At 35.1% G+C, this 18,279-nt stretch overlaps 1 protein-coding gene, 2 long non-coding RNA genes and 1 pseudogene across 5 annotated transcripts; 1 reads left to right on the top strand and 3 right to left on the bottom strand.

Moving 5' to 3' along the window:
* Nucleotides 1-752: 752 nt before the first annotated feature.
* LOC147490216 (glutamyl-tRNA reductase 1, chloroplastic-like) lies at nucleotides 753-2,644 on the bottom strand (annotated as a pseudogene). Its single transcript, XR_015202796.1, has 3 exons — nucleotides 2,273-2,644; nucleotides 1,854-2,095; nucleotides 753-1,698 (listed from the first exon to the last, which is right to left on the bottom strand). The product of XR_015202796.1 is annotated as a glutamyl-tRNA reductase 1, chloroplastic-like (transcript).
* Nucleotides 2,645-6,358: 3,714 nt separating this feature from the next.
* LOC147490215 (uncharacterized) lies at nucleotides 6,359-8,992 on the top strand. 2 transcript variants are annotated; one of them, XR_015201803.1, is made up of 3 exons: nucleotides 6,359-6,611; nucleotides 8,512-8,680; nucleotides 8,778-8,992. It is a non-coding gene; the product is annotated as an uncharacterized LOC147490215 (long non-coding RNA). The 2 variants fall into 2 exon arrangements; XR_015201802.1 differs by lacking the exon at nucleotides 6,359-6,611 and adding an exon at nucleotides 7,834-8,404 and having other exon boundaries at nucleotides 8,778-8,989.
* On the bottom strand, nucleotides 8,636-9,283 carry LOC147490214 (uncharacterized). Its single transcript, XR_015201804.1, has 2 exons — nucleotides 9,167-9,283; nucleotides 8,636-9,020 (listed from the first exon to the last, which is right to left on the bottom strand). It is a non-coding gene; the product is annotated as an uncharacterized LOC147490214 (long non-coding RNA).
* A 7,508-nt stretch (nucleotides 9,284-16,791) lies between these two features.
* LOC147490213 (non-specific lipid-transfer protein-like) lies at nucleotides 16,792-17,769 on the bottom strand. The gene is made up of 2 exons (XM_086571419.1): nucleotides 17,137-17,769; nucleotides 16,792-17,038 (listed from the first exon to the last, which is right to left on the bottom strand). Exons 1-2 carry the CDS (start codon nucleotides 17,478-17,480, stop codon nucleotides 17,029-17,031), a joined length of 354 nt encoding a protein of 117 aa, XP_086427545.1. The 5' UTR covers nucleotides 17,481-17,769; the 3' UTR covers nucleotides 16,792-17,028.
* Nucleotides 17,770-18,279: the final 510 nt, after the last annotated feature.

Raw genomic sequence — 18,279 nt, 5'->3', positions numbered from 1 at the left:
CTATCCATGGAACAATCGAACCTCACACATAGTTACCCAAACAAAATCCATCCGCTCCATCGGGACAATCTTTAAAACCCACTTTTAACAAAGAAAACAAATCCCTCACACCCGAAAAAAAACTCCATTTTTCATCCAAAAGCTATTTATATCTCTAGTTTTTATCGAGGAAAGATACAATTGAAAACATGAATAGCACATATACATGCATGGTTGATAAGCAAACTATCTTTTCCAATTTAAAGCAATCAAATCATGCATGAAAATAAGTATGCTATATATTTGGTATGTAAGTTCCTACCTTAGCAACCTCCATTCCCCCAAGCCCACTTTTCAAGCCCGGCCAATCTTCTATAACAAAGATATACACGTTTAATTTATCGAATCAAATTCTTATCTAACGTAAGTCGGTAAGAATCTCGACGCTAATCTTTTCCTATAACGACCGCCAACAACAAATCCTCTACAAAGCTATTTCGAGCCACCCAGTTCCTATCAACGCCAATCATATCACATCCCAATTCTAACTACAACAAATTCCACCCCCCTTCAATTCATATTAATTCTAGGGTTATATTATATCCCCCCACCACTAGTTGCAAATTACCCCCAAAAATAATTGAAATTAGATTTCCCCACTTTGACAATCAATAGAGTCAACTAACAGTTGCCGTCGACTAAAAGGTCAAAGATCATGAATTGTCCTAAATACCCTTTTTCTGTGAAAATTACGAAATTAGCCATTGACACTGTTCAAAGCCCACAACTCAAATCCCAAATTCGAAATTAGACACTAATGTAATATTGTAATATTGTAATTGTAATTCTTATTCCCTCCACGAGAGCTCTCAGTTTTTTTATGGTGGGAACAGTCTCCAAAGAGTCCCTCCAAGCTCCAAACTGTTTTGATTCCTCAGTAATAATAACCTGAGCTTCCATTGCTTTTCGATTCCGATCCTCCTTGTTGGCTGCTACGACTTCTTTAAGATCGTCAACGTTGTAGACACGTCACACGTGTATTCTCAACATCAGAGACACAGGAACCGACATTCCTCGGGACAGAGATATCAACAAAAAGCAGTGAACCACCATTTATTGAACCCACAGGGGGAAGGGTCTCAACATTCTCTTTCGTGAATAATAGGGTCTCTGATGCTGTGCTTGTGGAAACAACATCAGATTCACCGGCGCATGCAAGCATCTCGGTGAGAGGCTTGTAGATTATCTCAATGTCTCTCATTTCCTCCCGGATGGCTTCGACTCTCTCCTCAGATCTGTTGACAACAACAATTTTAGTCCCCACCCCTTTGCAACCAAGTGTTTGATCACAAGTTTCCCCATCTTGCCAGCTCCAACAACCAACACTCTAGCGGTGGCAGAGGAATTCTGAGGAAGCTTCATTATGGCAAGTTCAATAGCAGCTGAGCTGACAGAAACTGCCCCAGATGCAATGTTGGTCTCTGTTCGAACCCGCTTACCAACAGTGATTGCATGCTTAAACAAACCACTGATGTTCCTTCCAAATCCGTTGACTCCTTCTCCAGACATGATGACTTGTTTAACCTGAGCAAGGATTTGTCCTTCTCCTAGTACGAGAGAGTCAAGCCCGGCTGAAACTTCAAATAAGTGTTGTGTGGCATCGCCGTCACGCAACATAAATAGATGATGGCGAAGCTCTGAAGCAGGAATTCCACTTGTCTGCAAAGAAAAGCAAAATGGGGTTTAACAACAGAGATGATTTAAGTTTTGAAATAGTATTTAATGCTCATAAATCGGTCTATGTGCTTTGCACTTCTTAGAGAATTCCAAATACCAATTAACACACAGAATTAAATGAAGAAATAGGGAAGCACCTTTGCCATCCATTCAGTCAATTCTCTAACACCACGATGCCAAGATAGAGCCACCACATATATCTCCATTCTGTTACAGGTACTGAGAACACCGGCTTCTTCTATATGGTTCAAGCCACAAAGCTCTCCAATGGCACGAGGCCATTCAGCTTCTGGGATAGCAAGTTTTTCACGCATTTCCACTGGCGTTGTGTGAATACTCAGGCCTAAGACTATGATGCTACTCTTTTCCTTAGTATACCCTGACAGATACGAACAAATAAAAATAAATTAGTACCAATATATATAGGTAAATGCAGTGATGAAAAGTTTTCACATTTGATCAGGCAATTTAGTTGATGATATATAAAACAAGTAGACGTAGTTATAGAATTGAACGATACCAATGTAAAAAAAAATATAGAAATGGAGACACATACGATCAGCGCCTGAAGCTTTGAGCTGTTCAAGAGCAGAGAGACTAGAAACTCTATTATTGTTATTATCCGACACAACTTCACACCTGGTGACACCTCCTCTACGAACAAGGAATGTTCTTTTGGGTTTGCAAATTATTCTGAATTGAGAAGAATTAGAATAAGAAGATTCCATCATCGTCTTGACAGCTGCCATTGATGTGGCAAAACCAGTAGCTGTTGATGTTGCCATTGTTGGTTCCAAGAGAGAGAGAAATGGAAATGAGTTTTTTGAAGATGGAGAAGTGGGTTAGGTGTGATGAATATGATATTTGTGATCAGGAAACAAGAAACGTGAGGATCCGTCCTCTTCTTCAGTTGGATCCCATTTTTGGACTCAAAGTGATATTTGATTTTTTATTTTTTGAGCTAACCTGAGCTCAATTACAATATGACAATGGCTAATTTCGAATTTGATTTTTTGATTTCGAATTTGGGCTTTGAGTTGTGGGCTTTGAACAGTGTTAATGGCTAATTTCAAATTTCCACAAAAAAAGGTATTTAAGACAATTCATGATCTTTTGACCAGTCAACTCCTTCAAGTTGACTCCTATTGACAAAAGTGGGGGAAATCCTAATTTCAATTATTTTATAAAATTGCAACTAGTGGTGGGTGTTATCAATATAACCCTTAATTCTATTAATAAAATCGGTGGGTGTTTCTTCTCCTCCACTCCATAATCAACATGACAGTAAACAAGGTATAAAACCAACATGAATTTCTCAAAATGGAGTGAATAAACAATAATTCTTACCAAGCCAGTAAAGATATCCCCTTTAGCTTTCTTCGCCACCAATTTGCTAAGCTCTACCTTTTCTAAACAAGCTACTGTCGAATACATCACCACCCTATTCAATTAATTTCGTTAACACAATCCAATCCTATCGAAATTGAATCTAAATACGAAATTAAACTCACCTCGCTGTGATATGACGCAAATTCGAATCAATTTTGAAGCTTCACACTTGACTCTAATGTTTACAAGAGATGGGTTGCGAAATTTTTGGATTGAATCGATCGAAAAGGGGAGAATTTGGTTTTCTCTCTCCTAGGTTTTTAATAGTTGCGAAATTGAGAGAAATTTGTGCGATTTTGTTTTGTTTTAGGATTGGTGCGATTTGTTCTATTTTTATTTTTTTTTGTCTTTACCTATTTAGCTAATTAAGGCCCAAGCCCAAATGTCTAAATTAGGCTTAAAGCCATACTTAAACTCCTAACCACTAACAAATTTGACTTAGCGTCGTAATTAATTTTTTTTTCCGGCCCATCCAGCTTAATTTAATCTCCTACATTCTATCCCACCGCAGGCTATAACGATAACCCACTCATGCATGTAAGCTGTTAACTTCGTGCGAACTTGACGATAAAGCCGCTAACCGACATTTTTGTCAAATTTTTGTATGTGAGTTGCTTACCTAACGTGGCTTATGAGTCGGAGTTAAATTTCATTAAGTTATGTACGTTCGAAATGTAAACCCGACCGACCAATTACATAAATGTCCCTAGGTTAAATATGAAATTTACGAAAATACCCTTAACGAGAATTTGAGTCTTTACAAGGACGTTCTTAAACGGACTTGACAAAAAAAAAACTAAAAAAAAACCCCACACACTAAAAATAGGGAAATAAAAGAAAATAACATCTTATTTTCTCTCTCCATATTATTCTCTTTTCTCTCTTACCACTTTCTCTATCTGGTTCTCTCTTTTTGCAGAGACCATTTGAACCTGTGATATATCAAAATTACTAAATATATAGAGATCACAGAGACCATTTGATAATATATCAAAATTCTATTTTACAAGTTGAATACAACTCAGGTAATAATTATTTTGGTTGCTAGATTGGAGAAGTTGGAGAAGAAGGGTTGTTGGAGAAAAATATAATGGTCAATCTAATTTGTTGGGTTTAGAAGATGGGAAGGGTAATTTACCAGTTTACCCCCTTATTTTGGCTGTTTTGTTTTAGTTGGGTAAATATGTTAGATTTGGTCCGTTGGTTCTAAGAGAATGAGTGGTCCGTTGGAATTGTGCCATTAAAAAAAACAAGCTAGCAGAGTCTGTGCTATCGTTCATAGGATAGCTCAACAGCTCAAGCACCTACATTTCTCATTCCATTAGAATCTTGTAGCAAAAACATATGCAACCAGATCAACAGACATCAGTGGCACGGAATTAAACCAGCAAGTGACCACAATGAAGTTTGACTGGAAATATGAGGTTATCAGTTTTCTTTGTTCCTACTCATAAGTCAGGACTATAATAACCAGATTGTTTATTTGTACCTCTTACAAAGAGCAAGTCCAAGTCCTGCACCATCATTAATCCGATTTGGTCCACTACGAGATTGTGCAAATTTAGTATAAAGATGTGGAATATCCTGTGGACTGATTCCGCAGCCAAAATCTTTAACCTGCAAATAAAAAAAATGTGACAATGTAAATTAACGTGCAACATAAAAAGAAACCAAACATCTCAGCAATTGCCATTTAACCATGTTTATGAACATTAACTCCTGTAACATGTCTATCAAAAACACTTCATAGTATATTGGAAGTTCAAATTAGTATTCTTTGATGCCCATTCCACCCACCGTCCCGCCCTTCTTCTCTGTTATCTTAAATTCTTCCATATCAATTATATTGTAGAATTTATTGAGTATAATTTTATTTTTTTTTTTTTTTTTTTTCTTTTCTTGTATGGAGCAAGTATTAACAGTTTTATTGAACAACATAGTAATTTAGACTACTTAACACACAATAAATTCACATGTGCCATTCACTGACCTGTATACATAAATAGAAGTGGTTGTCACTTGACACGGTAAAATTCAGGAGCCCCGAGTCTCTTAGGGATTTTGGTTTGGCAACAAAAGCTATAACTGAAACATATATAGCCTTCCTTAGTGAACTTCACAACATTACCAACAACATTCAATATTATCTGCATGATTCGTTTCTCATCTCCAACAGCACATACAGGTAAATCAGGTGACAACATTAGTGTAAGTGATAACTTCTTCACAGCAGTGATAGGCTTTATCATACTTATGACCTGCAATTTAAAAAAGAAATCAGATGATCAGTTTTTTTTTTTTTTTTTTTTATAGTTAAAACTTTTATTCTCCTAAACCCTTTAATTTCCTTTTTCCCAATGAAGGTAGTTTGTCACAAGGTGGGGATAAGTTGGAAAAGTATTTTCAATCAACATCATTACACATTATCAAACTGTGAGGAGTTTCAATACTTATTTTCTTGCTACCGCCTCTTCGACAAATATAAGACTTTGAACATTATTTGGATTCAGAGCTAACATAGATAGTCAAAAAGATTCAACAACTTACCTCTTTAAAACTCCATGAAGGTTGAAAGTTCTGCAATCTAATTCCAGGCTTCCATCTTCAAGTCTTGAAAGTTCGAGAACATCATTAATAAGAGGTCGCAATTTGGGTTGAAATGGGTTGAATTTGGAGGTTGAAATGGGTTAAATTTGGAGAATTCGATTTTAGAGGAGCTGCAATGGGTTGATTTTGGAGCTGAAATGGGTTGAATTTGGTGGAATGATTTCGGTGCCGGAGAGAGGAATAGGAGAGGAGGAGAGAGGAAACCCTTTGGAAGTATGATTTCGATACATTTAGTTTTGGGCCTTTGATTTCTGATTTAGATTTGGATGATCTAACTGTTGTGTTTGGGCTGTTCGACGGCTGTTTCAGTTTTGACTGTTCACCTAGCCAAACCGTATATATATATATCAAAGACCATTAATACTGAGTAGTAGAAAATGCTCCTAATGACCCACATCAGTCCCCCTTTTTTCTCTGAGACTGACACATCAGATTTTTCATAAAATAAACCTCTTTCCATGCTCTTTTTTCAATTCTACAAAACACTCTCAAGTCTAACTCTCAAAAAAAAAATCGTCTCTTCAAACCCTCTCTCTTATTCTTTTCTCTTATATTAAATTGCTAGGCAGCCTTTTGCAGTGAGGGTATAAAAACCCGGTCAAGTTTCTACTTCATAATCATCAGTCTACAAAATGTGAGAAGAAAAGCAACAAAACCAAAACCCATATTCTATTCCTCCTTTACAACAACAACAAGGATAAGTCACTGCAAAGTGAACTTGGAGCGGCGCATTTAATGCAGAAGAACAAACCGATTCCCAATCATTGAAACGAAGAACGATACCACATGACGTGTTGTTTAGACTTGTATTGGAAGAGTAATTGGTAAAGAAGGTACTCGAATTCAAAAAATCAGAGAAGATACTAGAGCTAATATTAAAATTGCTGACGGCAATCACAGTAAGTTTTCCCCATTTTTAATTACAACATAATTTACTTCAGTAGAAAAATCTGTATTTAATTAATTAATTGATTGTTGCAGAGAGAGGAGGAGCGATTAATACTGAGTAGTAGAAAATGCTCCCAGTTACCCACGTCAGCCCCCCTTTTTTCTCTGAGACTGACACATCAGATTTTTCATAAAAAAGGAATTCTACGCCCTTTTTTGCCGATTTCAATTGTTCATGACCCAAAAAAGATAAACCTCTTTTCATACTCTTTTTTCAATTCTACAAAACACTCTCAACTCTCAACTCTCAAAAAAAAAAAATTGTCTCTTCAAACCCTCTCTTTTATTCTTTTCTCTTATATTAAATTGCTAGACAGCCTTTTGCAGTGACGGTATAAAAACCCGGTCAAGTTTCTACTTCATAATCATCAGTCTACAAAATGTGAGAAGAGCAACAAAACCAAAACCCATATTCTATTCATTCTTTACAACAACAACAAGGATAAGTCATTGCGAAGCGAACTTGGAGCGGCGCATTTAATGCAGAAGAACAAACCGATTCCCAATCATTGAAACGAAGAACGATACCACATGACGTGTTGTTTAGACTTGTATTGGAAGAGTAATTGGTAAAAAAGGTACTCGAATTCAAAAAATCAGAGAAGGTACTAGAGCTAATATTAAAATTGCTGACGGCAATCACAATAAGTTTTCCTCATTTTTAATTACAACATAATTTACTTCAGTAGAAAAATCTGTATTTAATTAATTAATTGATTGTTGCAAAGAGAGGAGGAGCGTGTTATTATTATTAATTCTGGTGGGAACGATTGCGAAATATCTGATGCAATGGACGTATATTAATATGTCAAAAATGTGTATATGATTAAATATGTAAAGTTGAACTCTGTTGAAGTACTAAGAGGTCAATTTCCAACTTAGAGCCACAGTTTGTTATAACAAGGTTAGGAATAAGAATTAAACTTGGTAGGTTATAGTATTTTTCTGATTGGAATATGTTATTGTAAGCTTGCACAAGATATCATTTCATTTGTGGTATACCATTAACGAAAAAAATGAAAATAAAATTTGTGGTTACATAATGTAGGATTTAATGCACCCTGCTTCTTGCTTGCACAAGACGGTTCTCAGAATGACATTTTGGTTGCATTTGATAAGTAAGTGAAAACAATAGCTAGGAAATAACTTTCTTTTAAAGATAAAAAACATAGAAAGTAGATGTTGAAACTCTTACTTCAAAGATGAATAGTTGAATTGAAGAACAGAAATATGGAAGTTATACATAAATCTTTGGTTTACATTTCAGTTGGAAACAGTTTTCTTTTCCTTTGGCCACTCGGTTATGCATTGTTTGTATTTCGATGGTGATTGTCCGTAGCACAACTGCAAGCAACTTTTCTTTTATTCTTATTATGGTTAATGGACTTCGTATGCTTTGCAGGGAGGCCTTGAGTCTGTCTGTGGTTTGTTTTACTAATATGCAACAATTTACTGATGAACTGTCTCATTTTCTTTTCTGCGAGTAGGAAGAGGATGTTGGTGTTTTTATATCAAATATGGGTATACAGCATGTAACTACAAACATGGTTCAGCTTTTGATTGCTGGGGTCGCAAGCTGGTTGCCTGATTGGAAAGTCTAGTCAGAATATTTAGAAACTTAGGAACTGCTCTGGAGCCACAATCAGTATAATGCCTAAAACTCAGTTGCCACAATGTGCTTCTGCTCATGTTTCGAGCCAAGTGCCAAGACGAAGTCTGACCAATTCTTACTAATAGTCTTAATGTATCTCTCTCTCTCTGGATCATTTCTTTAAGTCAGCATAACAAACCAACTGATTGTTCTATATTTATTTATGTCTCATGGTACTGATCCTACTATTTTTTTTGTAGGCTATGGGATCTTCTTTTGAAGTTTGTTGATCGCACACGTAAGCGTATTTGCCCATCATATCCAAAAGATGTTTATACCAGAGGCTGTGATGGTGTTGTGAATGATAAGCATAGAGTGCGCATGTTGAAGGGTTTTCAAAGTCATGCCAAAGGGAATGATAACATTTTGGTAATATTACTCTCTTAATTTCTCTGTGCATCATATATTATTTTATATTGCAATTTAATCGGACAAATAGAGTTAAATAAATTGTTTCTTCTTCCAGTGCAATGATGAGAAAGAATACTGCCCTGTTACTTTTGCTCCTCAGCCAGTTTCTTCAGATGACATTGAGGTTTCTAAACTCGATGCATGAGGTAAGAGACCAAGCGAGCAGTATTTCTAGCATCATCCATGCCACAGTGAGCACGCCCCTCCCATACCAGACCAGCTAGCTGGACAGCCTCCTTGAGATTGCAGCGAACACCACCAAAATACCTCATTGAAGGGAACTTTTAACTTGATCCACCTGGTCATATAAGTCAAAAAAAAAAAAAAAGGGTAAGTAATTCAACTTGATTTAACCTTGCAGTTCGACGTTCTATTGACGAAACGCCAGGAAGCTACACCAACAAACAGGGCCATAGAAATTAACAAAACACAAGGATCTCCTACCTGTTGAAGTAAGGAGGCTTTCTGATATTCTTGAAGCGGCACTCAGATTCTAACATAACCTGACAATCCCAATTGGACCATGTAAAAGGTGATCCTGATATTTATGAATCATCATCCAACACGAAAGAAGCAGTCGAGGTGTGTTTTTTGTCATCTTCCTGTTCTGATAGGATATGGACATAATAACTAAGTTATATTGGGATGGTTTCAGGCTGCTTTAGGTAGTTCCCATAGATCCTTGGAATTGGAACCTATACCTGAATTGCAAGTGTGTGCAGAAGATGATTGGTTCCCCTTTCCCATTCAGTTGGACTCTCCTCCCTTCTCTCCGTCACTATTCAAATTTCCTGAGTTGGTACCGAAACCCGACATTGACGATTGATTGGATGTTCTCTTCACAAGTTTGATTCTGAGTAATGTAGATAAGTACGATAACCATGATGTTTATGAATTTTACTAAGAGATATAATAGTTTTCATTTCTATGGTTTAAGAAAAAAAATAATGGTTTTAACTTCTAAATATCTTGGAGTTGTCAGTTTTTAATGTTTGACACTTTGAATCTTGCTGATTCATAATCGCTTTATAGGTGTTTTTTATGCGATGTTTCAGTAATTGTGGGTGTTGGGGTTGTTCCCTTTTTCTGCTTACCTGAACATAACTAGCTTATCTTTAAAAAAAATCCATTTCTCAATTAAAACTAATCTTCTATGCCCATTCTTAAATATTTGTAATTTATGTGATTTTCGTTATTTCAAATGCATGTTTTTCATTTAGTTATATATATATATATATATATATAATCTCCAATGTCATTCCATCTTACTCTAATAATGTCGTTGTAAGGTGCCTTTATAACTAGAGTTTATACCCATAGAAATACTCGATTCGAGTGTTTTACACTTGATTTAGCGTTGGTTTGATAGAATTACCAGCTTAAAGTGATACAATTATTCAAGTACATATCTATGTACGTCTGATTTCCACCTATCAGTATAACCCCCTCAGAGAGCATAATAAATTAAACCTTAATAGAAAGAAACAAGTAAAGGTTTGTAAATGATTGCTCTTGGAATGGATTCTGTGGGTTGATCGTTTTGAAAGTCACACTTTTCCAGAATTTGTGACCAGGGAGTAGATAGTGGAGAAGTGAATCCCAAAATGGACATTGTATCTTTTACTTGGTTGGATTCTTTAATAGTCTCGCTTATATTGATGTATGTGTCTAAAGTTTAAATATGTTCATACGTTTTATAAGTATAGAGTGTATATTGATGTATGTGTCTAAAGTTTAAACCCGTTAATACGGTTTTATAAGTATAGTTTGTAGGCATTATCCTTACAAGAGCTTATATGGCATGTACTGTAGTTGATCATAGAGCGTCAATAGTACCATGGAATGTTTTTTTTTTTTTATAACCAGTACCTTAACACAGGTTTAGGTTGTATTATTATATATGAGCTGCTTGGGATCTATCAATAATCAAAGACCTTAATCTTCTTCTTAATTCTTAACAATATGAACTTCTATGCTTTTATTGAGTTTTAAAATTAGTCGAAAGTATTTTGGATTGTAGACAATAGTATTTAATTTCTCTCAAGGATGCATTTTGGACACACTAATCTGACAAATGATTGGGTTACCAACTGAAGAAGTTGGAAGTGTCTCCCTCCTCCAGAGGGGGTGGTGGTGAGGTTCAGTGAGGAGTCCAAGAGTTGGTGCTTAGCAAGGCGCATGTATAAATTAAACATAACCGTACTTGATTGTTGGATACAACATTTAAGTTCTTACTGAAGTCTAAAACTATCAGTACTTAATACGTACTCTATTGTATATAGACTACTCCCTATTGAAAGGGAGTTTGTAAGCCTATTAATAAAACTCTTCGCCAAAACCCTTCAAAAAAAATAGAAAAATATAAACCCTTCAAACAAAATATGCAATGAATCATTAGTTATCAATATACATATACTATTTATTCAAGTAAACTTTAAGCTTTTGAGTCATTAGCTATCTATGTAACAAGTCCGGCCATAGGGTCGGGCCAAATGGCTAGTATATATATAGGGGAGGGATACATTTACCATGGTTTTTTATGTCATGGTTTGATGAGTTAAGAGCTAATATTTTGTGGATATGATCTACTAACTATGGATAGCTACTCCACCAAAATTCGGCTTATTTGGAAACATCTAACCTAATTAAAAAATGTTGCAAATTTTGAATTTTTTTTTAACGGCCCAAATTCTTCGATTTTGCAATCATCTTTTGATATTGTTAAGCACCATCAAATTAGATGAAATTTTGTGGAGGTGATCTTCATGGTTGTTGGACATATCCACAAAAAATTAGATTCTAGTTCGTCTAGTGGGTGAAGTTGTGGGGAATAGTATAGGTCATGGTATGAAAACCATGGTATATTGATCCCTCCCCAAATGAAAATACTATCAGTTATGACTCTATCATGTCAGTCTGTATTCATAGTGTTCTTCTCCAGCATTTGGATCACCTCTCCAATGTTGCTCCCCAGAATGATGCTCGACCATTCATTCTCTTTTGTTGTCATCAGTGCTATTTCAACTGCTAATAGTCAAGTATGAGTCTTTGAGTATGTTCTCTCTATCTTAGTTGCAGCTACAACTAACCTTCCATCGCAATCCCTAATAATAATAGGAATATAAGATACTCTCTTATTATGATAATAAGTAAAGCTGACGTTGGTTTTCACCCATCCAAGTGGTGGTGAGCATCATTCTGTGTCTAAAACCCTATCCTCATGTGGAGTAAGCCGGGTTCAGGTCAGTAACCATACTCCTGCTTATGTCTAGTGATTCCATCCATGTTACATAGGCCCTGTTAAGGATCTATTCCTCTTTTGGTACCTTCTTTCTCATTACACAATCATATCTGGTCCATCAAATACCATATAATAAAGCACATGCATAAGTTAAAGCATTAGCATTCTGTCCTAGGTTTTTGTTTGATGAACTCAATTCATTTTGAGCTATCAAAGGTTTGATTCTCAGTTCTAACTCCTAAAAAGGAGCAGATTGAACCATAGTTTCTATATCCAGGGGTAGAGAAAAAAGAAATGTGTCACTATTTCCATACTACAAATACATAAACAATAGCATTCTGCCAATCTTCAGTTTTTGTTTTAGGAGATTATTTCAAGTGGAAAAGAGGTTCTCTTTGTGATTTTTCATATAAACATTTTTACCCTAGCTAGCTAGCACTTGAAACTTTCATATCTCAATTTCCACTCTATTTTCAAAGGAGCGAGATGATTGCCCTCTCTATATGTTATGTCATTGACAATAATGTGATGTCCACATGTTCAAATGTATTTAAGAAGATTTTTTTTTCATTAATCAACCATCATATTAAAAATTAAACTTGATCGAGTTTACAAGAGATACAATACACTTTGGAAGATGTACTTAGAAAAATTGGATTTGCTCCATACATTTGTCATCTTTCATTGTGTAATTTCATTATATATCAATTTTAAAAACACACACACACTGTTCCAAACTACTATTATTGTCCATCGTATTGTATTGGACCAAAAGTTATAACTTATAACTAGAATGCTTCAACTAGTTCAACCAGTAGTACAAAATATCAGGATATGGGGACATATCAACATTTGAAATCTCGATATAGTCCATTTGTTAATATCCACATATTGCCAAAAATCGATATCAATGTAAATATCATAGATATTTAATAAAATGTCGACATATATATGGATTTTTAAATGTAATATCAAACGAAAAAAAAAATAATGGATAAAAAAAAAAGTGGACTAATTTGCATATATCAATATATTATATATATTGTTATATGTATAATACAAGTAAGGGTCTGCCTAACCCTAGCTCAAAATTAAAAAAAAAAAAAAAAAAAAAAAAAAAAAAAAAAAAAAAAAAAAAAAAATATATATATTATATATAAATTTTTAAACTTGATTGGTACAAGATTAGAATGATTTAGTAGGAAATATAAAGATTTGTTCTAGAAGTGGATGATTAATTCATAAAAGGAAAAAAAATCACAAAAAGAGAAGAAATTATTCTTTTCTTAAAAAAGTATGTATAAAGATTTTATTTGATTGAGAGAGGATTTAGGTTAATTAATTGATTCGAAATTATAATCGGAAAATAAAACAAAACAATAATTTAATTATCTCCCTTCTTCATTACCAATCTTACCTTTTAAATTAAATTTCATCAGTCAAAACCAACTACAACTTGTCTTCTTCAATTCCTTCTACCACGAGAGCACACCTTAACAAGTAACAACTTGTCAATAAAAGGCAAGTTGAGCATATATTATTGTTCAGGGTGGAAGATGGTGAAGTGGTGTGTGTGTTGTGAAATCAAATAGAAAATGGGAGTTTTCGAGTCAAATAGAAAATAGATTATGATGCATGATAAACCTGTGTTAATTAAAGACTTGCTGAACTGAGTGGCTAACCAAGCATACTGGAAGGTCAAACATCTCATGAGGGAAGATGGTAATGGATGGAACACTGCCTTGATTGAGGAAGTGTTTGACCCTGTGGTTGCTGGGATTATTAAAGGTATCCATATAAGGCCTTAGGAAGGTGAAAAGGATGATCTAACATGGTGGCCTAAGCCTAAAGGAAAGTTCTAGGTCAAGTCAGCTTTCCATATGCTCAAAGCTGAAGAGTGGAGAGGTTGTGACTCCACTTTTCAACTTAAAACCATTAAAAGAATTTGGAGAGCAGAGGTGACAGTCAGAGAACATATCTTCCTGTGGAAGATGTATATGAATATACTACCAACTAGGGAAATAATCCAAAAGAGGATAAGAAACAAGGAAACTAGCTGTGCTTTCTGCTACCAAAAGTTGGAAACACAGTAACATGTTTTCTTTGAATGTGAATCGGCAAGATCCATTTGGTTGGCCTCACCACTGGGGTTGAGGACTGAAGTACATGACAAGTGGAATACTAGAAGGTGGTTGGATGAGATTATGAATTGGTACAACAACACTGACCCTATCATAGCCAGCCTAGGAGTGTATGCATGCACTCTTCTCTAGATTATATGGGATAATAGGAACCTACAGAAATTTGACAAAGGAGCAGCAGCAAGGGAGAGCATTCTGACAACAACAAATATACAATGGGAGAGAAGGCTCAAGGCTTTTGACAGGGAGGTTCCTAACTCTATTTTTAACTTTGTTAATACTACTGTAGATCGAAGTAAACATAAAAGTAGTAATAGACAAACATCTAGTTCAAGTCTTAATGTGAATAGCAATGATAATGCAAACTTGCATGCCTCTACTTCAAAAAATGTCTGCCAACATCGATCTCTAGCTGAGAGACAACAACTAACTCAACCTTTGGACTGTGTAAATATTAGGTTTGATGCTACTTTCAACAAAAGAACTAGGGAAGGAGCTGGAGCTGTTATGGCATGGAATGAGGATGGACGCTAGGCTAGTTGCGCTTAGAAGGTTGGTTTGTCGCTTTCGGTCAAGAAAAAGTGAGCTACTGGCGGTAGAAGTTGCAGTTCAATTGGCAAAACACTTGGGAAGTGGAAATTTTGTTTTTGAGGGAGATAGTCTCAATATCATAAACACCTTAAAAGGCCAGAAACCAGTATAAACTGGTCTTTACATAATATTGTTAAAGCTACTATATATTAGAACCTCTAAGTTTGTGTTTTCCTGTGTTTTCCTGTTTTAATTGACTACACTGTAGTCTTAATGAAGAGGCTCATGACCTTACAAAATGGGCGGCAAGTAAGGCTGACATGAGTTCTCTGCAACAGTGTTTCAGAGGTCAACTATATCATTACGATATATATTAAGTATGCCTTAGCGGAAAAAAAAAAAAAAAAAGAATATATCACGATTTATTTTTAAATACCAACATATCATGATAATATAATGATATTTTAGGATATGTCGTGGATATTTGCAGTTTTTGCAATTTAATGTATATATCATTGATATTTTCATACCGTAAATCGTGATATTTTGTACTATGGTTCAGCCTGGTGTACAAAGCTCAGAAAAATCACAAGGTCAGGAAGGTTGTGCAGTATATGAAACCGTACCCTAAAAACACAAGCCAATTGGCTAGCCAATAATCCAAGTTAAAATATGTTTTCTTTCTTGCTACTTTTAGGTTTTCAGCAAAGCAAATGACCTAGAGATCTCTAATCATAAATTCATAATGTCCATGCTATTAAGTTGATTTATTTGGCCCAAATTGGCCCCTAGAAAAGTACTCCTCCGATCCCCCAACACAAGTAGGACTTAGATGAGATGACATGTTTGCAACTCACAAAGTGAGTCAGGCACTCATGCTTAGGGCTGTCAATTGATCGATTTGAGTCGGGTTTTGGAAAATTCAAACCCAAATTGATAAGAAAATTAAGAACCCAAAACTAAACCGAACCGATAATATTATGTTTAATTTGAAATCGAACCGAACCAATAAGATATATTGCAAACCAAACCCCAAACGGACCGAACCAAAAATTATAAAATCAATTCAATTTTAAATTAAATTAATTAATTTTAACCACAATTGATAAACATATACAAAATTAATCATAAATATTACTAAAATACTATCTTATCAGTTCGGGTTCATATCGGTTCGGTGAAGAGCAAACCCAAACCAAACCAATATTTTATCGGTTCGATTCGATTTCAGGTCGGTAAATAGCAAACTAAATTATCAAACAGCAAATTGGGTATAGGTACACATACGTAAATTTCTTAAGTTTAGAGGAAATAGCAAACTTTTTTTTGTTTTTGATATCTGTCTCAAATTTCAGACTGACTTTTACAATTTTGACCTCTTTTATTAGTCCCAATTAAAGAAGCCAACTACCAACAAAAAAAGCTACAAACTAAGTTACCAAAAGAGTAGTGGGTTAATCAAAATAACTAAAATTCATTCGAAATCTACAAAATTCCAATTAAAAGTGAGATGAATTTCTGGAGAGACCAAAACAATATGGAAAACATCAACTTTAAAAACGGAAAAAATGTATGTTGATTACAACTAATTTCAATACAGCTTTAACAATTTAAAATGCATCTCTGATAATTTTGAATAGCATGTTTAAACTTTTTGTTTGATGTAATTCAAATTGTGAAATTGTGAAAGGACAAATGGTTTTTTTTATAAGACAATACATCTTGAAGCAATACATACGCACCATTGTCTGATGAGTGGCCTCGATTGACACACCTACAACCTGGGCATATTAGATTTTAGTATTATTTATTTGTAGAAAAAATTGACAGTTACAAAAAAAAAAAAAATAAAAACAATTAATACACCCAAAAAGTGACGTGTTGCTAAAATTGGAGTAGAATTAAAAAATAATATTGGTCTTTCTTTAGACAAAAACACACTAAAAAAAATGTCTAGAGCCCAATTTCTAAAATTATTCAAACCCAAATCATTTTTATCGGTTTGGTTCGGATCAGTTATCGGGTTATCAAAACCATTAACAGCCCTAGCCAGCGTTGTTCTTGACTTCTTACTTTAAAAGATATATATATATATACATATTACGCGTGTGCAACTCAACAACAACAAAAAATAATGAAAAAAGAAAAAAATGGTATAGTAAAAAGCGGCAAAAGCAACTAAATACGATTTAATCGAGTCGTTCAGTACATCAAAGATTAAACCGACAACAACATTATGGATTTGGTGGTCACACACAAAACGAAACCAACACAAAATCCATCCCTTATTCACATCACACATAATTATTACTACTAAACAGCGAAGTACTTGAGCTTCCCAATTCCAACATATAGGAAGCCCAGCTCTTTCTTTCTTCAAGCATGCATCCACCTTACCTCACCCTGCACCACACAATTAAACCAAAATCAATTAGAAAAAAAAATTACTCAAATAAAAGCACATAAACTGAATGAAAGAAAGAAAAAAAAGGAATATTTACTTGCTGCAGTCAATTCTAGGGTCGACATTGTAACCAAGGTTAACACTACAGATCCTAGGGAGTACACTAGCATATTTTTGAACGACAGCTGCACTGCTTGCTGCAGTCTTCAAGCAACCACAAGCAGTTTGACGGTCAGGAGTGGATCTAGCAGCATTGTTGAGTGACCTCACTCCATTGCAACAGGCAGATGGGACAGGACCACCCCTTTGAAGATAAGTAAGGCAAGGGGTCAAGCTTCTCACCACTACACCACATGAAATGGCTGCTTCTGCAGATGGTGCAGCAACAACCATGCATGCAACAATCACCAAAGCAACCTTGAGAACTACTGAGTTCGCCATTTGAACTCGCTATATTCTTGGGTATGGAAATTGAAGTAGTAGTTATTAGTGAGTGTTTCTTGATAGAAAGGGTTGGGGTGGTAGGTGTTTATATAGGGAGTAGAGTGTAGTGAATACTTTGTCCTTTTGTACAGAGAGGGTGATGGTTAGTTGGTGGGATTTTTAATGCTTTGAATTGGCAATTTGGAATGATGCTTTCACGTTTCTGAGTTTCTCCTCATTGCATTTCTACGGTAACAAGTAACAGAGGTAATCTGGAAGGATAAGAAAACGACCCTAAGAAAACATCGAAGGCATTCATGCGTTCACGGGGTCTTCTAGATTTCACGCTGACTATGGATGCACCTTAAGACGCCAAGTGTCGTTTGAAATCAATTATTTTATATGAACAAAAACTGTACCAACGGTAAGTTTGAAAGATGCAGATTATTTTAAAAAAATTAAAAACAAAAATGGAAAGACATGCAAATTATGCGAATTAAGAAATGGAAATCGAGATATTAATGAATTTTCAGTAGTTGAAATTGCTAATTGTTTTCTGCCAAATGCTTTTGAAATTCGTCGAAGATTATGAAATTGTTGATTATTTGTGATCAACACTCAGATGGAATGGAAGGGCAGTGCGGTGGCCCATCACGGCTCCCATAGGGTTCTTGCATCTTAATTATAACGTGGGCTATCTAACGTCGAGATGGTAAACGTTTGGTGTTTACTTCATTCAAACATTAACACACAAAGTTACAGTAGTTAGTCAATACTTAATGCCAATAGAGTTCAGAATTATTGTAAGGCCAAAAAG

This window comes from Coptis chinensis, chromosome 7, assembly GCF_015680905.1.
Source record: "Coptis chinensis isolate HL-2020 chromosome 7, ASM1568090v1, whole genome shotgun sequence".
In the NCBI taxonomy this organism is placed as follows: Eukaryota; Viridiplantae; Streptophyta; class Magnoliopsida; order Ranunculales; family Ranunculaceae; genus Coptis; species Coptis chinensis.
The sequence above is the reverse complement of the archived record's forward strand: the minus strand, read 5'-3'. Positions and strand labels throughout refer to the sequence as shown.

Coding starts and splice junctions, on each gene's coding strand:
- LOC147490213 (XM_086571419.1), bottom strand. CDS start 17,480: ATGGCGAACTCAGTAGTTCTCAAGGTTGCTTTGGTGATTGTTGCATGC.